Here is a 26,328-nt window from a genome sequence, read left to right on the forward strand (position 1 = left end):
CTTAAAGAGCACTGACTCAGGACACATGCGTGCAAAAGTGCTTTACCGGTGTAAAATGCTGCATGGGAACAAAGATTCACTTTAGCTTTTGTGCTGAGCTTGGAATGAAGAACAGAAGTGGTTTCAAACTTTTATTCTTTTTACAAAAATCAGGTTCATTGTGGCACATTACATAGTGTTAACAGCAACAAAAATCACAGAAATTATTTGAGTACAGACAGAATTGACGACATTTAAACATCTCTGGTTCACCACACAAAAGCCGCTCGCTCGCGCAGCATCCGCACGCCGAAACGCTGCCACTCACGTTGGTGAATCCACAACTCTTGTGTGGTGTCCAAACAAGCCAGCACCGCTCCACCCTTCCACGCTATGAGCCGAGGATCCATGTCCTGTCAGAGGACACATAAGTGTACAGTAAACCATTCAAACCAACACAAATCCACACCAGAAATAAAAGTATCAGATTTGTATTATGACAGACACAAACACACCTTTGGTCGTGTGATGACGTCAACACTCTCCACGAGGCAGCGGAAAGACGGAGGCATTTTATTGAGGATGCGATGCTGCAGAAACTCCTGAGCGCCGTGAAACAGAAGTCCGCCTCCCACCAGCAGAATGCAGCCGTACATCTTACGCTTGGTTTCATCTGACGCTGTCAAACACACACGACACACGTTCAGAAGAGCACAAGACATTCAGCCCCCAATAGTGCGATTACTATTTGCTCCCAGAATTTACATTTAATATATAAAGACTAAAATCTCATTGTGCTACCAATCTCTTCATATATTCCCAAAGCTGCCGCATGTTAAAATAAATACATTTTCCTAATAAAACGTAACATTTTGACACATAAATGCATGTTTAACAAGTCAGCCAGTGAGATGGAAGGTATCTGAGGATAGCCCGCAAGTTTTATTACGTTGTTGCAGTAACTTACTGACAACGTCACAAAGTGCACAAAAACGCAGACACAACAATGGTGATACTTCGGCTATGTAACGTGGTCAGCACTTACAAATCAGGTATTTCTCAACAGCTTAAAAAATGTAATGAAGTATTTACAGCAGGAGTCTATGCTGTGTAAAATGGCTTTATCGATGCCGAGTGCTTTCCCCTCGAACTGAGTGACGGCTGTGCTCCTGCTGCTGTCTTCTGGATCTCCTCCAGCCGCGGCGAGACATTCCGTCTGACTGTGACCCAACTCCAAATCCACAGAGACATTCGCCCTCTCTGACGGCTCGCCGGATTCTCCATCAAAACCAGCAGACTTATGGAAAGTCTTTCTGTCTGACACGGCTTTAGACGACTGTGAGAGACAAAGAGAAACACACTCAAGCAGTGATTCTTATTCTGTTTCAGTTTTCAGTCCCCCAAAACGGCGTAGTCATGTAAACGAACAGCCAAACCTGTTTTTAGTTGAAACGCTCTCTCAGACACTCTCTCTTTCACAAATGATCAAAGGCGAGCTGCATTATAAATATCATCACAATCCACTCACACTGCTAGAGAATTTTACTGAACCGTCATAAACAATCATTTGATTCAAAGAACTTCACGAATGTTTTCGAATAATACTATCGCTGACAGAGAGAGAAACTGAACCTGGTCTTGTTTGCTCTGTGTGCTCAACAGGTAGTGCTCGTCGTGCGGATCCTCGGCGTCTCCTAGTAAGCGATGTTGCAGTGATGTCATCTTCTGGCCCACAATACCAAGCGCAGCGGGGTAAAATAAAGCCATGGGAGCCTGATCACAAACGACACGATCAGATGAGCTCATGAACCGCTACTGAAGGCATCTGATTCGATCTACACTACCTGAAGTTTCTCATCTCCCAACCGCAGCTGATAGAGGAGAACCGGAGAATCTGGGAAACGTGTGCGGAACTCATGATCCTGAAGTCCTGAGATATCCTGCACGGGTCAGTAAGAGATTTTTAGATCACAGCTCTCACTGCAAAACACGACATTCTTGCTAAACGTCTTTGTCTCGTTTTGTAGTACAAATATCTTAACCACACAGACTACAGAAATCTTCTCGTGGCATCTTCTAGAAACGCTCAAATATTGGCGAAACAAGAAAGGATGGTGAATGTTATTTGAGAGTGTGTTTGGTGACCTGGTCCAGATGACAGAAAGATTCTTTGAGCTGTTGCAGTAACACATAGTCGAGTCTGTTAGTGAGACGACACTCGCGGTAGGGAAAACCGCCTCTCTGCATCAACCAGAAGAAACAGCGCGTCACATCTGAACCTCCGTACGCAATACACAACCTGTGTTCAACACACACACACACACACACACGACAATACTCAGAAAACCACCTGCATAATACTCTGTCAAGGGCAAACACATCATTCTTGAGTTGAGAAGTTCCGTTTTACACTGAATCCTATTTTATTTGAAAAAATTGTGTGTGTATGACCTGGAGCTGCGGTGAGAGACTCCATCCTCAACACAGCAAACACTGGTCTTCTGATCGCCCACGTCCACCACACACGCACTGCTCAGACCGCTGCCCAACGTCACACACACCGACTCCTGATGCACAACCACAGCTACACACACGTGAGGTCAAGAGAACCGTTTGTGAAATGTGTGTAAATGAAAACGAATCCTCACCAACATCGTAGATACAGAAATGTCATTTTGCACGGCGAATTCATAACTCGGAGCATGTGAGAATATAAAGTACATGATGTCATACCTGAGAAGCCAATTTTGAGCAGCAGCATATTTACAATTTCCTTCACATGCTGTCTGTTATAGATGTCTGGTATGAGAAAGATGCATCTGTAATACTGAAACAACAGAAAGAGCAACATGTGAAGAGCTCAGTTTCACTCTGGAGTTTCTAAACTGCACTTTACACTCCAGTAAATGTCTGTCAAATATATGTATTTATCAATCCACTTTCTTCATGTTCAGCTGAAGGAAGATCACGTAATGATGTTATAGTGTGTGTTCACCTTCAGATCCTTCAGTGGGATTTCTAGAAGCTTGTGGACAGCGTGAGACCAGATGGTCTGAAGGTCCGCGAGCACGGCTGTGAGAGATCCCCCCGCACCGCTGTGGATGTTCAGCTGACCCCTGCGGATTGGCCAGTGAATGCTGTAACTGTCTGTAGGGTTCACGTTTAACGCCTGAAACACACACACAGAGCAGGTGAAGAAATGACACTCACAGGTCAGTGTAAACACTACCATAGAATCAATGACATCACGACATCATTGCAAATTCTTCATGCATATTGTCATTTTTTCTGTTTACTAAACATTTCCCACTTTTTGGTTTATGTCAGTAAATCTGACATCTATTTTCTGTTAAATCATACACCTTTATGATAAACTGTATTCACATAAAGTTGTGAGGTAGGTATGAGCCTTCAGGTGAAATGACAGGAATTTATGATGTGTGCATCTGCTTCTTACAATTGTGTAAATTGATATAAAGTCATAATTTCTGTCATATATTTCCCCCTCGCGAAATATTTAGCTTTAATACCGTATCTGCAATGATGTTTTAAAAGCACTATGAAAATAAATCTGAATTGGAAAACCTTTTCGATGATCTAGTGGTTATACTGTAGTGTAGTATAAATAATGACTGCTACGTATATAATGATGTTTAACTTCACAGACATGGCTTAGTTTAAGCCAGGACTATGACTCAGTTAAATGAAGATGTTTATGTGGCTTTTATAAATATGCTTTAGAAGAATACATTACTGGTGTGAATCTCGAGACAAAACAATGGCGCTGATATATTTGAAGATATTTCTGGGCAAGTTATATTCAGTTAAGAGCGCTCACACCTTCCTTATAGTCTGGGACGAGCCTTAAGCCTTGTCTGTGAAACCGGGCCATAGTGCGCCAAGAAAACATTTTGAGGTTATTATACAAGTATTATAATTTTGATCAAATGTTTAATATGAAATATGCCTGCAAAATACAATCATCATTCCGAGGATTAAATGCCTGAATTTATTTTTGCACAATATTACATGATTATAAGCTATTTTACTAGTGAATAAAAATGACTGCTGCTAGTAAGAAAATGTACTTGGATATGAACTGGACACTTTTATATAGAAAACAATTGTGGGACGTTTCTGTTTGTTCTTGTTAATCTGACTTGATTTATTGGGGATGTTGTTGTGTAAGTAATGTGTGTTTTCTCACGTCTTCTCCTACGAGGTATTCAGGCTGATGAGATGTGTGTGTCCACTTCACTTTACAGTTTGAATCCAAAACCGCAGGACGGATCTGTTTATTGTACAGTTTAGCCTGTGACAAAACACAAAGTCTTAACACTTACTCCCACTATACACACACACACACACACACACACCTGCTGGGCAGACACACACACACACACACACACACACACACACACACACACCTGCTGGGCAGACACACACACACACACACACACACACACACACACACACACACACACACACACCTGCTGGGCAGACACAGGGACTCTTCTGACTCCGTTGGACATCTTCTTGGACCAGATGGCCTGATCGATCATCTTCAGGCCGTTCTGTCTCTGTTCATTACTGTCTGCACTCTACAGAACACACAAGCAATGGGTCATGTGGTTTATGACGTACATCACACTCTTGATATGACAGCGGACATACGTTGAGTCCCTCTCTCTGGAGACACTGGTCCTCGTACGGGCTCTGACCCGCGTGTTTGTGTCTGCGGGCGATCACGTGAGGCACGCTCATTGGCTGTGTGTCCGGAGCTCGACCAATCCGCAGTGTTTCTGATCCCGGATGAATCACCACGATGAAGTTGCCCTGAATTTGCTGAAAGTAAACAGGGATTCTTTTGATGTGTTATATGCTGAACATCAGGGGTGCTCCATCCTTCAACCCACATCAAACACACCTGAAGAAGCTCATCTTCAGGGTCAAGAAAACAAACAATTGTGTGTTTGATACGGGGCAGAACTCTCCAGCAGGAGCACGTGGCATTACTTTTCAATGTTATTTGCATTTATTAAACGAAACGAGCACACGTGTCAGTACATTCTAGAAACGATGAATTATTCTTTGATGGGTTCATGGTGATGATGATGCGTGTTCACCTCGTGCAGGTGTTCTGGTACAGCCGCGGGCGCGATGGGTCTCTTCACTCCGCGTGCCTCTTTCTCTCGATCTTTACTACTATCAGCATCTCTGTCTGTCTGTGTCATGATGATGATGATGAAGAAATAAATGTGTTGCTGGATAAACGCTCTCGCTCTTCTTCTGCTGCGGTGAATAAGGCCAGTTAGGGGCACCACCGCCACCTGCTGGACGCGAGCGCTACTGCACCTGCACTTCGGTTTCATGATTCAAGTGAATAACAGATTGAAATACTTTAAATCAGCTGAAAGCAACACGTTTATTGTCTATTGTTTATCGTTGGTGTTAAATACATTGGTTTTATTTGGACTTTTGCTTGTGATGTTAAAGATAAAAGTGTTTGGGGGAGGTTTCTCACGCAAAATATCAAGGAAAATTGTACGCATTATATACTATTGCTTATAAAGTTATAACAATTAAATAAAATATTAATATATAAATGCCGCTCCCTGGCCCCAGAATTTATACAACTGTCATTGGGGAATCATGCTGTCAGTATGTTAGTGAAGCTGATGGAAAATCCTCATTGTTTAGCAGCTATTCTGTATGTTACCTTCATGTATATTGAGATGAATGTTTCTCGTACCTGTAGGAGACACTTCACAAACTACAGCTTGAATGATGAACACATTTTGTTTTTATTCACCATGACATAAAATGCAAAAAAGGAAATATAACATCAACATAAGTTACTTTATTCAAGCAAATCATACATAAAGAAACCTAATTCTCTAGGAAATGAAACAAACAGAGCCAGCGAGTAATGTGTGTGTGTGTGTGTGTGTTTTGACTGCCGTGATCAGCCACTTTGGCCCCTTAGAGAAGGAATTCCCAGAGCAGCGTCAAGAAACGGCCATGACACCGGTGGCAGTCATGAGGAGAGGAGCGTGTCATACTGTGCCATTTGGAAAGACTATCCGGCGGGCAGCACATCACACTCCTCTACGCCTGCATCAGCGTGCAGGCGTTTACCTGCGAGTACGACAGAGAAAAAACACTGTTATTCTTCACACAGTTTCATTAACGCCCGTCACGTTCTTCGGCCTTTCTTACCGTCCTCATCCTCCTCCTCCACCCATAGGAGGGGGGGTGGGACCTGCACCGTGGTTTATTCTGCCCATCCGTCTGCGGCCAGGGAACCCTGGAGGTCTGTGAGATACAGTTACGATTGAAATATTATGTCATACAACGTGTGCTAGAGATGATGACGGATGAAGTGCACAAACCCTCTGCCGTCACTGAAGCGAGATGATGCGCTCGCGTTTCCCTCTTTAGAGAGATCGGGCTGAACCAGACTCTGGAAGCTGATGGAAAATAAACACATTACGATAGTGATCATACATCCATCATTAAAAGCTTTATGTGTGTGTTTTAAAGCGAACAGCGCTTACAACAATCCAACAAACTCGACTACACCCCAGAAGAGGTCGCTAAAGAACGACAGTCTCCATGGCGACCGAGTCCGGCTGTCCAGAACTTCACCTGAAACACATTTACATTCTGTCATTCAGCAGACGCTTTTATCCAAAGAGTTCAGCGATCTGTCATAAGACGAACGAAAACATCACGTCAAACTGTCGGGTTATTGCAAATGAACAACAGTACACAACCACGACACATTACAGGTCAACAAATGTGACGAAATGATGAATCGCACAACCGCAGGCTACTTCTCTTGTCATCCTACATATTCATGAACACTGATATATTTACCATAACCACATAAACTCACACATAACTAATGTAAGAAGGTAAGGTACGGAATTCTCATATAAAAACACGTCATCATAACTCCGCACGCCACATTAATGAATCCACGCAGTTTGCTGTATGCGGTAATGTGTACAGAACGAAAGCGACACGGCTCTGAACATTAAACAAAAGAAAACAACACTTGTTTTTAGCACTTACCATTTGACACATACACCATCTTCGCTGGTGTTTAACCGGAAACTGACGTTGACTTCCGGTCCAGCGCAGTGATGACGTTGTGTCGGGGCGGAGTGTAAGCAGCTAAAAGCCTCCCGCACTATGGAAGGCCATTTAGGCAGAAATGTCTTTAGGTGTAACGTGTACAGACGCTATAACGCGTGTAAGTGTTATTGCGCCTAAAGACGTAATTTCGCGTACAGACGTTTTGGTTTAGCCAATGGTAAGCCCCAAAACGGAAGGATTTGCATAAAATTGATTAAACATATAGCCGTGACGTCATCGTTCACGTAGCCACGTGTCATTCATGAATAATGCATTTAAACGTGACGTGCCCTTAAGCGTGGCATTGCATATGGTCCTAGTTCCGGATACGTTCCGGATGCGTCATCAATACGTAATTTTAGGACAAGGAAAAAGAGAGCATTTCAAAATACAAGCGGTAGAAGTAGACAAGGAAAAGCAATGTCTTTGCCAAATTTTCTTAACAATTGCAAACGCGTTTTTCAAGAATGTGTACATCTTTGCATGTCAGATAATGTGGAGGTTTTTTCCCCTTAACAGCCAAGTGATCTGCTACTCCTCACAGTGTTCCCACTTAGATTAGATTCAACTTTATTGTCATTACACATATACAAGTACAGTGTAACGAAATGTAGTTTAGGTCTAACCAGAAGTGACATTAGCAAGTGCAGGATATACAGTTTGAATAAATACAGAATACAATATGAGAGAATATAATACAGTGGGCATGGATTATGAAAATATGACAGTAGGTATGTACTGTGAACAATATATACAGATGGCTATATACTATGAACATTAACACTATGTACATTAATGTACAGGTGGCTATGAACAGATAATAATTTAGACTAAACAATAGTGCAAGTGATTAAGTGTGCATAGATTATTGAAATTAGCTGTTAAAGTTGCATTGCAATAGGTGAGTTAATGCAGTTATTGAAGTTACAGTGCAATAGATGAGTTAATGCAGTTATTGAAGTTACAGTGCAGTAGATAGGTTAATGCAGTTATGAAAGTGGTCCATTAGTGCAAATGAGCATATTTCAGATGTGCAAGTGAGCAGTATAGAGTGCAAATGATGCTGTGCGTGTGTAAACAGTCCAGTAGAGCAGATAATATGAAGTACTGGTGTGTACAGTTCAGTCATGCATGCAGCCCTGTAGTGCAATGTAAACAATGTTATAGCAGCATTGAAGTTAAAGGTAAGAGAGGTAGTGGAATCAGTGGGGGGCAGAGTTCAATAATGAAACAGCTCTGGGAAAAAAGCTGTTTCTTAGTCTGCTGGTTCTTGTCCGGAGGCACCGGAAGCGCCTACCGGAAGGCAGGAGAGTAAATAGTCTGTGAGCGGGGTGAGAGGAGTCCTTGAGAATGCTGCAAACTCAACACAGACAGCGTTTCTTCTGGATGTCCTCAATGGCAGAAAGTGTAGTCACCTGTGATGCGCTGGGCTGTTTTCACCACCCGCTGCAGTGCCTTGTGCTCAGCAACAGAACAGTTCCCGTACCAGACTGTGACACAGTTGGTCAGGATGCTCTATCGTGCAGCGATAGAAGTTCACCAGAAGAGGTTGAAGACAGTTGGTTCTTCTTCAGTGTCCTCAGAAAGAAGAGACGCTGGTGAGCCTTCTTGACCAGGCATGAGGTGTTGGTGGTCCAGGACAGGTCCTCCGAAATATGAGTCCCCAGGAACTTAAAACCGGAAACACGTTCAACAGCCATCCCATTAATGTGGACCCGTGTGTGCCTCCTTTCGCCTTCCTGAAGTCCACGATGATCTCCTTTGTCTTGGAGGTGTTAATCCAATCCAATCCAATCCACCTTTATTTTTAAAGCACTTTAAAAACAACACTGTCGACCAAAGTGCTGAACACAGTCTCTAAATAAATAAGAACATACAACAAAAGCACAACAAGAATAAAAACAATAGATAATAAAATAAATGCAACAATATTACAAAGCTGAAAAAAGTCAACCCTCAAACTGAGTTAAACGCCAATGAAAATAAATGAGTTTTTAAACGAGATTTAAAAACAGGAAAAGACTCAGCCAGCCTGATGTGTAAAGGCAGCTCATTCCAGAGTCTTGGAGCTGCCACTGCAAACGCGCGGGCACCTCTGGTTTTGCGTTTGGTCTTAGGGACAACCAGCAGTGCCTGGTCAGCCGACCGGAGCGATCGACCCGGAATGTATGGCACGAGCAGATCAGACAAGTATTGAGGGGCCAGGCCATGCAGACATTTAAAAACAAATAAAAGAATTTTAAAATCAGTGCGATAGTGCACAGGGAGCCAGTGGAGGGAACGGAGAATGGGTGAGATATGGTCAAATTTTCGAGTTCCAGTTAGAAGACGAGCAGCTGCATTTTGGACTAGTTGTAATCGTGCCATCAGTGATTTACTAAGACCGTAGTACAGTGCATTGCAATAATCTAAACGAGTGGTAATAAAAGCATGGATTAAAATTTCAAAGTCATGACGAGATAAAACCGGTTTTACTTTGGCCAGTTGCCTCAGCTGGAAGAAGCTGGTCTTCACCACTGCACTAATCTGGGCATCAATTTTTAAACGACCGTCCAACTTGACTCCCAGGTCAGTAACCACAGGGCTGATATCACTGGTCAAACAACCTAGGTCAACAGGAACTGCAGCAGTTGAGTCATTTGGACCAAATAACACCAACTCAGTTTTACTGTCATTTAAATACAAAAAATTCGTAGCCATCCATGCTTTCACTTCATCTAGACATTCTAAAAGGGTCTTTGACTGGCTTAGCGGCACATAAATTTGGCAGTCGTCAGCATAAAAATGGAACGAAACATTATGACTTCTAAGGATTGACCCAAGGGGAAGCAAGTACATTGAAAAAAGTAGTGGCCCAAGGACAGACCCTTGAGGAACTCCGCACAACAGAGGAGCCGAAGAAGACACAGCGTCATTGATCTGAACTGAAAAACTTCTGCCTTCCAAATAGGACCTAATCCAGGCTAAGGCCAACCCCTTAATGCCCACAACATTTTCCAGCCGAGACAATAAAATTTGATGGTCGACTGTATCAAACGCAGCCGTAAGATCCAATAGCAGCAGAGCAACAGTCTCACCACCGTCTGAAGCCAAAAGAATGTCGTTAAAAACCCTCAGCAGAGCTGTCTCAGTGCTGTGGGCTGACTTAAACCCAGACTGGAAAATTTCAGTTATACAATTTTCATTTACAAAGTTGCTAATCTGCAAATAAACAACTTTCTCCATAATTTTGGAAAGCAACGGGAGCTTAGAGATAGGTCGATAATTAGAGAGTTCAAGTTGGTCCAAGCCAGGTTTCTTTAACAAGGGTTGAACAACTGCGTGTTTAAAACTCATAGGTACAACTCCTGTAGTCAAACTGACATTAACAATATCAAGTATGCAAGGAGCCACTGTAGAAAAAAACTCTATAAAAAGACGAGGGGGAATCACATCATTAGGGGAGCCGCTAATCTTCATTTGACCAATAGTCTTTTCTAAAAAAGGCAAGTTAACAGGATCAAACTGGTTCAAAACAGCAGAACAGGTTACAAAAATGCCAGGGTCATACAAAGGTGGACCAATAAGGGCCCTAATGCTCTCCACCTTGTAGATAAAAAAATTAAGAAACTCCTCGCACAATTTTGATGGGTTCTCAAAGTACTGTAGTTGTGGGACATTAAGAACGGTTTTGATGGTATTAAAAAGAAGTCGAGGATTATGACCATTAGAAGAAATAATGTTAGAAAAATGCTTAAACTTTTCAGCTTTTACAATTTTTTGATAAGAATACCAACTCTCTCTAAGTATCTGAAATGACACTTGGAGTTTATCCCTCTTCCACTTTCTTTCCGCCCTTCTGCACTCGCGCCTGGCAGCGCGAGTAACATCGTTTAACCAAGGATCAGGTCTAGGTTTGGACAGCCTGGTTTTTACGGGGGCTACCGTGTCCAATGCTGCATAACAAGCAGCATTAAAACCAACACACAGATCATCAACAGTTGTGTTAGGACAATGTGAAACACGATTTAAATTAAAAACAGAGGAAAACTGAGCAGCAGTGGAAGAGTTAACTATCCGACCACGGCGCACAGGAGCATACGATTTAGCTATGACGCAAGACAAGGAAATTTGAAATACAACAGGCATATGGTCAGAGAAAAATGCATCACAGACTTCAAGATTAAAAACATTTAAGCCATGAGTTAAAACCAGGTCAAGAGTGTGCCCACGTTCCTGCGTTGGGCCAACTACACACTGTACAAGATTAAAACAATCAATGACATTTAAAAAGGCTCTTGCCATTGGGTTTTCAGGACAGCAAACGTGAATGTTAAAGTCCCCAACAATAAGGAGGCGGTCGTACATTGTCACAAACTCAGCCAAAAATTGAGAGAAGTCAGTGATGAAATCCTTGTTGTATTTGGGTGGCCTATATACGAGTGCGCACAGCACTGGAGATGCACCGCTCAGTTCAAACAACTTCACCTCAAAAGTGGCGAAGGATACAGCAAGTGCGAGCTGTTTACATTTAAACTTTGTTTTATAAACTGTTGCCAGCCCTCCACCACGACCTGACGTCCTCGGGGAGTTAAAGTATGAACAATCAGACGGTAAAAGTTCACAAAAGGCACTCGACTCGCCCACCGGAATCCACGTTTCCGTTATACAGAGAAAATCCAGATCACGCGACTCAAAAAAGTCCTTATGAATAAAAGTTTTGTTCGCTAGAGATCTTGCATTCACCAGGGCAAATCTAGCCGGATCCTGTGCTTTTTCAGCAAGGATAGTTCGAGCAAGAGGCCGAAGATTCAGCTGATTCACCCCGCGCCAGCGAAAATGAGGGGCCCGAACATGGCAGGCAGGCAGCCCCATGTCCAAGTCATCCACCGGAACCAAACAGGAGTCAATCGGGTCCACAAAACGCCACAGTATGAGGCGACGAAATTCCGAACGAATTCCAGGCAATGTCGCGGTGGAAGACGCCAGCCAGGTCCTCAGTTTCACCAGCCGACCGCCGCGCTTTCCCCGGCGTCCACGGCGCGCCCTGCGCAAAGGCGGAGCCCACATACGGCGAAGGTGAGCTGGTATTCCCGTAAGAAACGGAGGACAGAAGGTTTTTTGGCCATCATGCTCAAATGGCACCGAGTTTTTAATCAAGGGTCGAAGATCTAAGAGTCTTTGGCGGTCATAAACCAGCAGAGAGTTGACATTTTCAATAATAATTGACAGTAATAACGTAAAAACAAACAAAGTGCGCAGAGAGAGACGGCAGGCCATATACACCGGCGCCATCTTTTTTTGTTAAGGAGCAGGTTGTTGTCTGAGCACCATGTGGCCGGGGGCCTGTACCATGAAGCTGGTTTAGGTGGCTAGCCAGCTATGTTTCAGTTTAGTTTGTGCCAACCTTGGGTTTTAGGTACCATGAGAGTAGCTCGGCTTTATTCGGTGTTCGTCGCCATGGTATCTTACTCTGCACGGCTAACCTGCTCCGGGGCAGGCTATGTTCTGGATTCGAGATCTCAGACTGAAGTTTGACCAATCAGCTGTGAGCAAAGAAACATAGGTGACGTAACTGACTCACAGTGCGTGTTAGAATGGCTAGTTATTTTTTATACTGTTTAATAAAATAAAAATACTAATAAAAAAATATATATTACAAATATAAAATAAAATATTGTTTACTATATAGGTAAAATCTGATTTTACAGATTTGCTGGCTTTCCCTTACACTCACATGAAATTCAATTTACTTACTTATATTCCACTTTTATTGTATCACGTGTATTTGCATTGCAGTTTTTACATTCTTGTCTGTGGTGCAGAGCATAGAAACACTTTCAGTTTCACTGTATTAGGACATTTTTCTGAACCGTAGTTTTTATTAAGGCTTCAGTGAAATGACTGACCCTGGTTAATGGCGCAAAGACTAGTCTATTAAAGGTAAAGGCTTATGCATTCTGTTGTAAAAGCAGGCCGTTTTATTAAGTGTTATTCTTATATTTTCTTCCGCTTCTCTGTGTTGCAGAACACACCGCTATTTATAATTCTGAGCTCCGTCTTCTTTCTGCAAAAAAATAAACTAGTTTTTTTCCTGCAGAGCATCATATCAGACTAAAAGGAGACCAACATGCACCGGTCCGCGTTATTTTTTGGGCAACTTGTTTGACACGCATTCATTGATTTTAAACACGTAAGATGTCAGAGTTTACAATGCAGAAACGTTGTGGTGTCATTTGCCTGTCAAATTAGCCGTTTACAGCTTTAACAAATTTGTACAGAAGTTCAGAATATATGAGAATGAACTTTATTTGCACGCAGCTCCTCTCATGTGTACTCGGAAGGGAAATGATGAAGCAGATGTAAGGTTAACTGCTTCTGCTGTCTGAATGGATGTTTTCTGTCCGCACGGGGTTTAAAATTGCAATATGCGGGAGCTTCAATTAACATTTGTTGTAATATTTCTGTACCCATGCCTTACATAAAAAAGTTTCCCGCAAGGACACGGACCCCTTAGTTCCACCGAGGACCCCGCGGATCCTGTTTGCACTACAGTAAATGTGTGTACTATATAGTCTTTTAACTTGCGCATTAACGCAATCAGCAGTGTTTCTGAAACACTTCTCTCTTGCGTAGACAGCAGAAACATATCACTCCATGGCTGAAATTCATTTTTGTGTTCATGTTGTGGAAATCGCTTTATCCATTTATAATGCGATTGGTTTAGCCATGCTGACGTCACTCATTCATGTGCACGCGCGCAAACTAATCTCAGCTTCAGGATCAAAGCTTGAGTTGACAAAGAAACTCCACGAGCTGCTTCATGGTACCAACAAAGCTTGATCACGTTGGTTTGGTTTTGTCAACCCAAAACTAATCCAATTACCCTGAGTTTGTTCAGCTACATTCATGGTACAGGCCCCAGGTGTCGGACCTCATCCCTGAATGCAGTCTCATCGTTGTTGCTGATGAGACCAATCACCGTTGTATCGTCTGCAAACTTGATGAAGGAGTTAGATCCGTTCACAGGCCTGCAGTCGAGTGTGAAAAGGGAGTAGAGAAAGGGGCTCAGTACGCAGTTTTGCAGTGTGAATAATATGTTTTGTAAAAATATATGTTTTGAAATGCAAACTAAATGCAGCATATGATATTGGTTAACCAGTACACAAAACAGAGTTTTTTCCACAAAATACTATGTTTAGTAATTATAAATTTAATTATTTATATAATAATATTAAACTGTATTTTCGCCATGCTTTTAAGCAAAATAAAAAGAGTCAAAGGGAAAGTGTAGCTAAAATGAAATATGGTAAGGGCTACATTTCTTGATGTGACTTTTAGGTTGAGAGCGGAAGTTGTGGGTTTACGCGTCTACACGCAATAACGCATCGACGCGTCTAACGTCTGTACACGAAATTACATCTTTAAGGGCAATAACGTGTACACGTGTTATAGCGTCTGTACACGAAATTACGTCCAAAGACATTTCTGCCTAAATGGCCTTCCATACCGCACGGGACCGCGCTTTAACGCGGAAAACAAACATGTTCAATCGTCGCTTGAACTTTAAACACCGCAGCGAGACGCGGTTAAATATATCATCATATAGCCTACAGCACCTTCCAACAATATTCATAAACAAATCACAATTTGTTTAATTGAGAAAAACATTGGAAATCATACGATAAAACGACACGATTTCATTAGAATATCATTGCAATAGTTGGTATTACGATACAAAAATTGTAACCACCAGTTAGAGTTGCAAAGAAGAATCGTGCGTCTTTTTTACATCATTTAATCATCTAATGTACAGACTCACACATATGGTGTTAGAAGCCTAAGCAGATGAACTACTGTATAATATGATTACAGGGATCTAAATCCATTTAAAGTGTTTTTAAATTAAATTTATTTGTCAAACCAAAGAGACAGCAGGAGAGTATTAGCGGTTTAATAATGATGTCATTTCCACTGACGGCATCAAGAGGTACATTTCTACATAAAACAGACTGGGAATTTGCCCCGTTCTTCATCAGTGTTCCTCGAGTGTCTGAAGCTATACGTGAGAATGAGATTATGAAGGTGTGACATTGTTACTCCTGCTGATTCCGGTTCAGATGTTCGATTTCGGGTTTTTCTGGAGTCAACTCGGTCTCTCTTTGCTCACGTCCAATGGCGCGTTTGAATCCCCTGGAGTCATATGGGTTACTTTTATGATGAAGGATGCACTTCAGGGGCTCTGTCCGGTGCCATCGCTTGGATATAATTTTAAATGATTCAACTTTTGTTGGGCTAAAGTAAGGAAGACATCTAGAATGACAGAGTAACTAGCAAACTAATACATTGTGCATTTTATCTTGCAGCACAGTTACTGTGGTTGTGTGCCCTTTATTGGTTCTTAAAATGTAATTTGACAGTTTATACCAATCACGTCTACCAGCGATAACATCATATATCAAAAGTCGACAGCGGGAGTCGATTGCAATCTCAATTATATAAGGAGTCGACACCTCATCACTAGCTGTTCTCACGCTGATCACTAGTTCATTATGTCCTGCACTTGTGTAGAAGAGAATGTGATTATGAAGGCTTGACACTGTTACTCCTGGGGACGGAGGTGACGGTGGTGTCTTGCTCTGACTGCGCTGGTTCAGTAGAGCACACACTTCTGCCGCAGAGAAGGAATGCCACAGCAGGCTCTCTGAACTGATGCAATGACACAACGGGAAAGAGAGAGAGAGAGAGAGAGAGAGAGAGACCGTTCCGCATCACACTGATATATTATAAAGATGAGATGTAAAATGCTTCTGAGCAATGTAAAGACTATTATACTGAAAATTAAGCACACCTTTAACTCAAGGTATCCTTACAATAAACAAAAAGATTAATTTGCTTTATATAGTTGTGGGTACGTAATATAATATACTGTAAGTACTATTGTGTATGTCCACATGAGTTCTTAAACCTCAAGGCTGCTGTGATTCAAAGGAGAAGATAAATCAAACAGGATTAGAATGACATGAGGGTGATTTAATTGTGATTTGTGATTCTTGTGTTGTTGCCATAAATCAATAGTATTAGTCACCTTTTATGTTTGTCAATGGGTTTACAAATATCTAAGCAAAAGTGCTTATCAACTTTTTCCATTTCCTGAAAAACAGTTGTACATATACGGTTTCAAAAGGACAATGACGATACTTCATACAGGATATTATAAGGAATGAGCAATACCACATCAGTCCAGACTCTAGACAGATAAATTACTGCGTGAAGCATGAGGTAGACTCTCACCTGTCTGTTCATAAAAATGTAGATGATGGGGTTAAAAACAGTGCTGCTCTTTGCCAGATACATGGGAACCGTGGCGATGATCGGGTCAATGTAAAGTGTCGGGTCAAAAATCACAGAAAGAGCAAAAGCAGCATAGGGGAGCCACGTGAGCAGGAAGGCCATCACCATGACAACTACCATGCAGGCCACCTGCTTCTCTGCTCGAGCGGTGTTTCCTCCCTCTGACATCTTCAGTTTACTCACCTGTGTTTCAAAGAAATCATTTGTATACTTCCGCAATATCTCATTGAGATATATTACTGCATTTTCATTTTAAAATGCTCACTGTCCATCATAGTGTCTGTGTGCTGAATGGACCACATGCCTGTAAAAAACATGTGCTATTGGCTGTGCACAATACAAAACCAAAACAACATATTCATGTTTATCAATTTGCAACTGCGCTTTCACAAAACTCTGGAAGAATGAAGAAAAAAAATCTGTTTTCAGCTTGATCTGGACATACATGAAACCTGGCCATAAAGTAATATCAGAGCGTCATGATGTCTTTCTGAAGGTTTTTACCTGTCGTAGGGTCCATAAGAGACGCATGTAGGAGACAATAATAACAGAAAACGGCATGGCGAAGCAGAGGAGAAAGTAGCAGGTGATGTAGGAGATGTTTCCCGGGTCCCTGCTGTACCAGTCTGGAGCACAAGACGTCCTCACCCCCTCCAGCTCAAATCGACCCCATCCGAACAGTGGAGGAGTGTTCCACAGGAATGACCAGAGCCAGGCCACCGTCACTCCCATCACTGCATGCCTCGTCTGAAAGATAACCGAACCCACGGGTCTGCAAACCACCAGACAGCGCTCGACTGCGATGATCGCAACAGTACACAGACCGGCAATACCTGCGGCAGAAAGAGATATTTGTAAGAACATTTAGGATCGTTAAATATGGCCCTTTAGATATATGAAAATGCCTTCTTAAGACTAAGAAGACAGATCTCAAGCAGAGAGTCAAGTCAAGATACTTTGTTTGAATGTATTTCAAAAGATACATTTACCAAAAAAGGCAACAGCGAAACCCTCGAGCACACATCCCACCCTGCCCAGACTGAAGTAGCCCATGCCATTGGTCACCATTGTTGGCAGCCCCCCAAACACAGCACAGCCGAGATCGGCCACAGCCAGGTTGACCAGAGCAAAGTTGAGTGGCTGATGCAGCTGTCTGTGCCGAAGAGTCACCGCGATCACCGTCACGTTCAATATGACGCCACAAACCGAGAAGAAACCAATGATTATGGCCAGAATGGTGTAGCCAAACCTTGACATAATGGCATCATTCACTGAAGCATTGAGCAGAGAAACTTCAGATACTACAATCGACTCCATTTCCAGCTTCTGAAGATGAAACCCATCCATACAGCTCCTGCCCTTTTATTTCTGAATGAGCTTAATGGGAAAATCCGTAGATCCGGATTGGAAATAATTCTGTCAGATTATATTTTTCAGGAGATGCATCACGGCACTTTTCTTGATTGTGGAAATCAAACCTCCGTCCAGCCGTCTTGTGTTCTGAGCTTACACAAGCATAATCTCCACCTATAGAAGAGTAAACCCTCTGTCTATAAGTCAAACACCAATGGTTAAACTGCATCATTCATTTCAAAAACAGAAAAGACTATATTACCATTAATACTCTTTGCCATTCTGAAATAAAAAGTTATTTCCAGGGACACTATTTATCTTCATCAGGGCAAGTTTTTATAATTACCTTATCAAACGTTAATGTTGTTGTAGTGTGGACGGAAGTTTACTTATCTGTTTAAGTGAGTGAGTTACGGATAAGTATCATGTTTGGCATAAGTCTCCCGTCTGTGGTTTGTGACACTTTTAGGTAAAAAAAGTATGGACAAACAGCTGTTTTGTCTTTAAAGATGCACTGAAATTAAAATGAAAGTTATTTTTTATTAAAAGTAGGTTAGCCTTGGGAACATGAATAAACTTATACCTACCGACGAGACTGACAGTCTTGCAAGGGTGCTAAAAAAATTATATAGAAACTTTACTTCAGCCTCTCTTGTCCAGTCAAATGTGTTTTAGAATGCGAAGAGTCCCACCCCTTTACTTTGAAAGCCATTGAAGCAGCGTGTCATATCTATAGAATGATTTTGCGGACTAAATTAAAAAGGAATTGGAAACTGCATTTGCAAATGCGTTTTTGTTTGTTTGTGTAAAAATTGTGACAATGCAAACGCGAATGCAAACTGTTTGTATTTGCATTTGCATTTACTCGAACATACAATGTCTGCCAAAAGTCTATTTGCAAATGAATTCTAAGCAATAAAAATGAATGAAGAGCTTGTCAACTTTGACAAAAAAATGTTTAATTACTGAAAAAATGTACAGTGATGGGCTTTCAGTCCAATAGCTTCAATATCTTAAAGGAATGGGTCTTATTTAAGTGTAGTTATTAGTCCAGTTCCCTGTTTTGTTTTTATTATTAAAGTCTTGTGTTAACCCCTTACTCGCTGTCTGCCCCTGGGTCCTCTGTCCTTGTCCCACCACCCCGATCATGACATCTTGTCTCTTTTCTTCTCTCTTTATTGACAGAGAAACCCTTCTGCTGCTGGATGAAAAATCACTTAAAGCAATGATACCAAAGATAGGCCTACGTCTGAAATTTAAAAAGCACCCGAGAGAGCTGCTTGTTTTGAGTGAGGAAATGTAAATTTAAGAAGGGATATATCTGCTTTAAGTGCACAGACTGTTGGGGCCAATGTTCGTTTTTTTGTTTTCTCATCTAAGGAGAATGCATAATGTACATAGTTCATCAAGATATATAGTTCACCACTTCTGTTAAGTCCAGGTGGTGCTAAATGCTAATAAAAACTAATTTCAACTGCTTAACTTTTTTCCTTTTTTGTGTTTATATAAATCTTCATATTTTCATAAAAATGGTTTCTGAGAAATTACGCACGTGTATTTGGTAATCTGACAGCAAACCGCTGTGTTACTTGTGATATTTTAACATTACAATTGCTAGATGTCATTGAACAATTAAAAAACAAATGTTATGCTCAGCCCGAAGGAGCGACGTGGGGCCGCCTTCCCGTGGCCTCACCACGTGCGGGAGGGACCATAGGGGGTCGGTGCGTAGTGGATCGGGCGGCAGTCGGAGGAGAGTGCCTCGACAGCCCGATCCCTGGACACGGAAGCTAGCTCTAGGGACGTGGAACGTCACCTCGCTGGCGGGGAAGGAGCCTGAGATGGTGCGTGAGGTTGAGAGGTTCCGACTAGAGATAGTCGGGATCACCTCTACGCATGGCTTGGGCTCTGGAACCACACTCCTCGAGAGAGGATGGACACTTCATCACTCTGGAGTTGCCCATGGGGAGAGGCGGCGGGCTGGCGTGGGTCTGCTTATAGCCTCCCAGCTCTCCCGCCATGTGTTGGAGTTTACCCCGGTGAACGAGAGGGTCGTTTCCCTGCGCCTACGGGTCGGGGTTAGGTCTCTCACTGTTGTTTGTGCCTACGGGCCGAACGGCAGTGCAGAGTACCAGACCTTCTTGGAGTCTCTGGGAGGGGTGCTGGAAAGTACTCCGACTGGGGACTCCGTCGTCTTACTGGGGGACTTCAACGCCCATGTCGGCAACGACAGTGACACCTGGAGGGGCGTGATTGGGAGGAACGGCCCCCCTGATCTGAACCCGAGCGGTGTTCAGTTATTGGACTTCTGTGCTAGTCACAGTTTGTCTATAACGAACACCATGTTCAAGCATAAGGGTGTCCATAAGTGCACGTGGCACCAGGACACCCTAGGCTGCAGGTCGATTATCGACTTTGTGGTTGTTTCATCTGACCTGCGACCATATGTTTTGGACACTCGGGTTAAGAGAGGGGCGGAGCTGTCAACTGATCACCACCTGGTGGTGAGTTGGATCCGATGGCAGGAGAGGAAGCTGGACAGACTCGGCAGGCCCAAACGTACTGTAAGGGTCTGCTGGGAACGCCTGGCCGAGTCTCCTGTCAGAGAGATCTTTAACTCCCACCTCCGGCAGAGCTTCAACCAGATCCCGAGGGAGGCTGGAGACATTGAGTCCGAGTGGACCATGTTCTCCGCCTCCATTGTCGAAGCGGCCACTCGGAGCTGTGGCCGTAAAGTCTCCGGTGCCTGTCGAGGCGGGAATCCCCGAACCCGGTGGTGGACACCGGAAGTAAGGGAAACCGTCAAGCTGAAGAAGGAGTCTTATCGGGCTTGGTTGGCCTGTGGGACTCCTGAGGCAGCTGACAGGTACCGGCAGGCCAAGCGGACTGCTGCCCGGGTGGTTGTGGAGGCAAAAACTCGGGCCTGGGAGGAGTTTGGTGAGGCCATGGAGAAGGACTATCGACTGGCCTCGAAGAGATTCTGGCAAACCGTCCGGCGCCTCAGGAGAGGGAAACAGTACCCTACCAATGCTGTTTACAGTGGAGGTGGGAGGCTGTTGACCTCAACTGGGGATGTCGTCGGACGGTGGAAGGAGTACTTCGAGGATCTCCTCAATCCCACCGTCACGTCCTCCATTGAGGAAGCAGAAGCTGAGGGCTCAGAGGTGGACTCGTCCATCACCCAAGCCGAAGTCACTGAGGTAGTCAAGAAACTCCTCAGTGGCAAGGCACCGGGGGTGGATGAGATTCGCCCTGAGTACCTCAAGTCTCTGGATGTTGTGGGGCTGTCTTGGCTGACACGCCTCTGCAGCATCGCGTGGCGGTCGGGGACAGTGCCTCTGGGATGGCAGACCGGGGTGGTGGTCCCTCTTTTTAAGAAGGGGGACCGGAGGGTGTGTTCCAACTACAGGGGATCACACTTCTCAGCCTTCCCGGGAAAGTCTATGCCAGGGTACTGGAGAGGAGAATACGGCTGATAGTAGAACCTCGGATTCAGGAGGAACAGTGTGGTTTTCGTCCAGGCCGTGGAACGCTGGACCAGCTCTACACCCTCTACAGGGTGCTGGAGGGTTCATGGAAGTTTGCTCAACCAATCCACATGTGTTTTGTGGATTTGGAGAAGGCATTCGACTGTGTCCCTCGTGGCATCCTGTGGAGGGTGCTTCGGGAGTATGGGGTCTGTGGTCCTTTGCTAAGGGCTGTCAGGTCCCTGTACGGCCGGAGCAGGAGCTTGGTTCGCATTGCCGGCAGTAAGTCGGACTTGTTACCAGTGCATGTCGAACTCCGGCAGGGCTGCCCTTTGTCACCGGTTCTGTTCGTAATTTTTATGGACAGAATTTCTAGGCGCAGCCAGGGGCCGGAGGGTGTCAGGTTTGGGGACGACACGATCTCGTCTCTGCTATTTGCGGATGATGTTGTCGTGTTGGCCCCTTCAAACCAGGCCCTTCAGCATGCACTGGGACGGTTTACAGCAGAGTGTGAAGCGGCTGGAAGGAAAATCAGTACCTCCAAATCCGAGGCCATGGTCCTCAGTCGGAAAAGGGTGGCTTGCCCACTTCAGGTTGGTGGAGAGTTCCTTCCTCAAGTGGAGGAGTTTAAGTATCTCGGGGTCTCGTTCACGAGTGAGGGAAGGATGGAACGGGAGATTGACAGACGGACGGTGCAGCTTCTGCAGTAATGCGGTCGATGTACCGGTCCGTCGTGGTGAAGAAAGAGCTGAGCCGCAAGGCGAAGCTCTCAATTTACCGGTCAATCTACGTTCCTACTCTCACCTATGGTCATGAGCTTTGGGTCATGACCGAAAGGACAAGATCCCGGATACAGGCGGCTGAAATGAGCTTCCTCCGCAGAGTGGCTGGGCGATCCCTTAGAGATAGGGTGAGAAGCTCGGTCACCCGGGAGGAGCTTGGAGTAGAGCCGCTGCTCCTCCACATCGAGAGGGGTCAGCTGAGGTGGGTTGGGCATCTGTTACGGATGCCTACTGGACGCCTTCCCCGGAAGGTGCTCCGGGCCCGTCCGACCGGGAGGAGACCCCGGGGAAGACCTAGGACACGCTGGTGGGACTATGTCTCCCGGCTGGCCTGGGAACGCCTCGGTGTCCCCCCGGAAGAGCTGGAGGAAGTGTCTAGGGTGAGGGATGTCTGGGCATCTCTGCTTAGACTGCTGCCCCCGCGACCCGGTCCCGGATAAGCGGTAGAAAATGAATGAATGAATGAATGTTATGCATTTATGTTGTTCATCCCTCCTAACAATATAACAAGAGATCTTGACGATAGTCTAGTGGCTGTGTGGGTAAGGTGCATTTATCATTTTAGCCATGTTCTGTAATTATTAGTCGGCAAGTGTCAAATGTGAGTAAGCTTTACATGAAGTGATATGTAATTCCGTGGCAAATTGCCCTAGACTAGACTAGACTAGACTGCCACAAGAACTCCCCCAACAACCAAAATGAACCAGCACAAGACAGAAGACACAAGGGCATTAAATAAGGGATCAAATCAAGAGGGGAACAGGTGTAGGGCATGTGCTAATTAAAAAGCAATAACGAGGAAAGGAGAGGTTGGGAACTGAGATGAGACCAGAGAGAACATATGGCAAGCCAAATAAACAGTAGTCGCCTCTCTCCACATTAAACATAAGGTTCTGAAAAATGTGCACTAGCAGGACAAACCGAATCATAACACCAAACAATGGTATATGGACAAATTAAAGACAATATTAGCCACATAGATCCACAAGTTGACGAGAAATGTATTACAAATCCCGAAACACAACCACCACTGACACAATAAACTATCCTGTATATCATAAACATTCTTGTTTTATTCTTGTGTCGGAGCGTGAATCTCAATGAAGACACTCATCAAAGAATATGTGGTAAGTGTATGCCCGACTACACACATACTCCATTTATATGTAAGGGATAACGTACAGGCATATGGGTGTTATCCTGTGCGTGTCAAAATGATGTGCATCATCTGGGTTATCATGTGTTATTAGTTCAGAGCGGTTGTTATTGGTGAATAACACCAATGAGCAATCAGAATCAAGCAAACCAGAGCGCCGTGTAATATATAAATAAATACATTGTGCAGGGGGCGTGGTTAAGCGGAGTTGGCAGCGAAAGGGCGAGGTAAGCGGTGTGTAAGTAGGTCAATTTCACATTGTAAACACCTGTGTCCCCTTTCAGTAGTTGGTGGGGAGACGGTTAAAAGCCAGCCAAACAGACGAGGAGGTGAGAGAGACCGGCTGGGAAGCGCGAGAGAGGAAGGCGAATGTGAAACTTCTCCTGCGAGACGACGTCAAGCAGCGTAGTTAAGAAAAGACGACGAGTCATTATTCTGAGTTATTGTGTGTTAAGAGCGCAGTGGCGCCAACCAAGAAAGTTATAAATAAAACGTGAGCTGCTTCCCAGCCCACGCTGACCCTGTCTCCTTTCTTCCCTTCATCCCGAACTGCATTACATATATATTTATTATTATTTAACATTTTATTATATTACACGATGATCAGAAATGTTTATTTTGACTGCTCATGGAAATGACTAAAGTAGTCAAACCTGGTCATTAGAAGGGGCCATCCCAATACTTTTGGCAAGGTAGTGAATTTAGGTGGCAAACTTTTATTTCATATATAAATGTATGAGTGAACAAACTCCATCGCACACCTGCAGGTGATAGGCGCATAGGTCATATCAGCAGATAAGAAACTCCAGCGCACTATCGTAATTTGCAAATAAAATACATTTTTATTGACTCAACGTTTCAAACACACGACCTTCATCAGGAATATACAAATTTTAAAATTCATCTCTTTTTAATAATAAACACATGACCAATCAATACATATATATATATTCCCTTTATATGTTAATAAAAGTGTTTATTTGGCAAACTCTCTGGTGTACAAATCTCGCCTTTTTCTAATTTAAACTGAGGAACAGCCTTCCTGACACAGTAAAGGGCTTGATGAAAACATGTCTCTTCAGCCTAGCATACAACAATTTTTATTATTATTTTCTGCTTAATAGGTTATGAACAGCGTCTACGTTTGCTTTTCATTCTTTCCAGTCGAGGCTGGAGCAGAAACATGTTCTGATTCGCACCGACAACATGTCTGTGGTTTCGTACATAAATCGCCAGGGAGGGATCCGTTTCAAAAGCTCTTTTCAAACAGGCGGCAGGTCTCCTACTGTGGGCAGATCGGCATATACTCTCTATCAGAGCAGCGCATATCCCCGGTCATCTGAACCGCGGAGCGGACATGCTTTCGAGGGAGGGTCTTCTGCGCGAGGAATGGAGGATTCATCCCGACACACTCCTGTTAATTTGGGAACGCTTCGGGAAGGCGGAAGTGGATCTATTTGCGACAAGCGAGAACGCACACTGCCCGTTGTATTTCTCGCTGATCCACTCCCCCATGGGGAGCGACGCGCTGACGGTGCGTTGGCCGGTCGTTCGGCTTTACGCGTTTCCTCCGGTGAAGATTTTACCCCTAGTGCTGTGCAAAATCAGAGAGGAGACGGCGTCGGTGATTCTCGTCGCTCCGTTTTGGCCGAATCAACCATGGATTCCGGACCTGAGGGAGTTGTTGACGGCACCGCCGTGGCGGATTCCCCTCAGGAGAGACCTGTTGTCCCAAGTGAACGGCACGATATGGCACCCCAGCCCAGAGTTGTGGAACCTCCATGCCTGGCCACTTCGGGGATTCTAACTGCACTCCCTCAGCGTGTACTGGATACTATTTCGGAGTCTCATGCGCCATCTACCAGACGTTTATACGCTCTAAAATGGGGGGTGTTTGCTAAATGGTGCAGCAGTAACAATATCAACCCGACGTCCTGCCCCGTGTCTGATATTTTATCTTTCCTACAGCACAGGCTGGACAACGGCGGCCTCCCTTCAACGATGAAGGTTTATGTGGCTGCTATCGCCTCATTTCGTTCCCCGGTTGATGGGCAATCGATTGGTAGCCACATGCTGGTGGTCAGATTCCTCAGAGGAGCGAGGAGACTTTTCCCCCCGCGAACCCCTTCGGTGCCACCTTGGGACTTAGCGCTGGTGTTGAAGGCTCTCTCTTCTCCCCTTTCGAGCCTTGGGACGCGGCTTCTGTAAGAGAGCTCACTCTAAAAACCGTTCTCCGTCTCGCCCTTGCTTTGGCTAAACGCATAGGGGTTTTTACACGTTCTCTTAGTCAGCGCTGATTTCATTCGTTTTGCACCCGGCGACTGCAGCGTCACTCTCCGGCCAAAATCAGGTTAGTGCCAAAGTCCATGTCTACCCCTTTTAGAGCTCAGGTCATTTCTTTGCCCGCTTTGTCTTCCGAGTCGTCAGACTCGCAGGAGGCTAACGCTCAGAGAGCGGTCTGCCCGGTAAGGGTCTTATGGGCTTACATTGATCGCACGGCCGGGTTTCGGCAGTCTGAGCAGCTCTTTATTTGTTTTGGTGGGGGTACTAAGGCCGGGCGGTCTCGAAACAGAGGCTCTCTCACTGGGTGGTGGACGCTATACGTACGCTTGTACCTTGGCGTAGGAGAGTCAGGGTCGGAACTGCCCCTTCGGTATCAGAGCTCATTCGACTAGGGCTATCGCCTCTTCGTGGGCCTGGTCTAAGGGCACATCTATTCAGGACATATGCTGTGCAGCTGGCTGGTCTTCTCAGAATACTTTCGCCAGGCTCTAAAGATTGGATGTGTCCTCGTTGGCTTCTCAAGTCCTCTCGGTGAGTGCTGATTAAGCTTTATCTTCTACCTTGTATTTCTTATGCTACACAGTTATTGCCGCATTGCTGTTTACACTGTGCTTGGTGTACTTATGTTCGCTATTATATCGCCCGGGATTCCGTGCTGGTTCTACTGCTGTGGTGTCTGCCCTGTTCAGCGCAGCACGCTGCGTTCGTTGGGTTTGGTTAAGCAAATTTGCCAAGAGGCCAATCTAGTAGTTCATTGGCGTACTCAGTGATCTAGCAGTTCATAGGCCGGTTTCAGCCAATCAGCGGTTAATGCTTGGGGCGACCTCACGAATGG

At 44.4% G+C, this 26,328-nt stretch overlaps 3 protein-coding genes across 3 annotated transcripts; all 3 read right to left on the bottom strand.

Moving 5' to 3' along the window:
- Nucleotides 1–118: 118 nt before the first annotated feature.
- On the bottom strand, nucleotides 119–5,326 carry actr8 (actin related protein 8). The gene is made up of 13 exons (XM_079467688.1): nucleotides 5,106–5,326; nucleotides 4,654–4,824; nucleotides 4,470–4,580; nucleotides 4,187–4,291; nucleotides 2,975–3,148; nucleotides 2,713–2,806; nucleotides 2,431–2,563; nucleotides 2,125–2,278; nucleotides 1,824–1,919; nucleotides 1,612–1,752; nucleotides 1,072–1,315; nucleotides 495–658; nucleotides 119–392 (listed from the first exon to the last, which is right to left on the bottom strand). Exons 1-13 carry the CDS (start codon nucleotides 5,211–5,213, stop codon nucleotides 249–251), a joined length of 1,839 nt encoding a protein of 612 aa, XP_079323814.1. The 5' UTR covers nucleotides 5,214–5,326; the 3' UTR covers nucleotides 119–248.
- Nucleotides 5,327–5,764: 438 nt separating this feature from the next.
- selenok (selenoprotein K) lies at nucleotides 5,765–7,126 on the bottom strand. The gene is made up of 5 exons (XM_079466944.1): nucleotides 7,057–7,126; nucleotides 6,537–6,627; nucleotides 6,372–6,449; nucleotides 6,199–6,294; nucleotides 5,765–6,117 (listed from the first exon to the last, which is right to left on the bottom strand). The coding sequence occupies exons 1-4, from the start codon at nucleotides 7,073–7,075 to the stop codon at nucleotides 6,204–6,206; spliced, it is 279 nt and encodes a 92-aa protein (XP_079323070.1). The 5' UTR covers nucleotides 7,076–7,126; the 3' UTR covers nucleotides 5,765–6,117; nucleotides 6,199–6,203.
- An 8,555-nt stretch (nucleotides 7,127–15,681) lies between these two features.
- parapinopsina (parapinopsin a) lies at nucleotides 15,682–17,799 on the bottom strand (the record flags this gene model as incomplete). The annotated part of the gene is made up of 4 exons (XM_079467107.1): nucleotides 15,682–15,807; nucleotides 16,393–16,635; nucleotides 16,957–17,285; nucleotides 17,442–17,799. The coding sequence occupies 4 exons, from the start codon at nucleotides 17,797–17,799 to the stop codon at nucleotides 15,682–15,684; spliced, it is 1,056 nt and encodes a 351-aa protein (XP_079323233.1).
- Nucleotides 17,800–26,328: the final 8,529 nt, after the last annotated feature.

The sequence above is a fragment of the Barbatula barbatula genome (assembly GCF_947034865.1).
Source record: "Barbatula barbatula genome assembly, chromosome: 11".
Classification (NCBI taxonomy): Eukaryota; Metazoa; Chordata; class Actinopteri; order Cypriniformes; family Nemacheilidae; genus Barbatula; species Barbatula barbatula.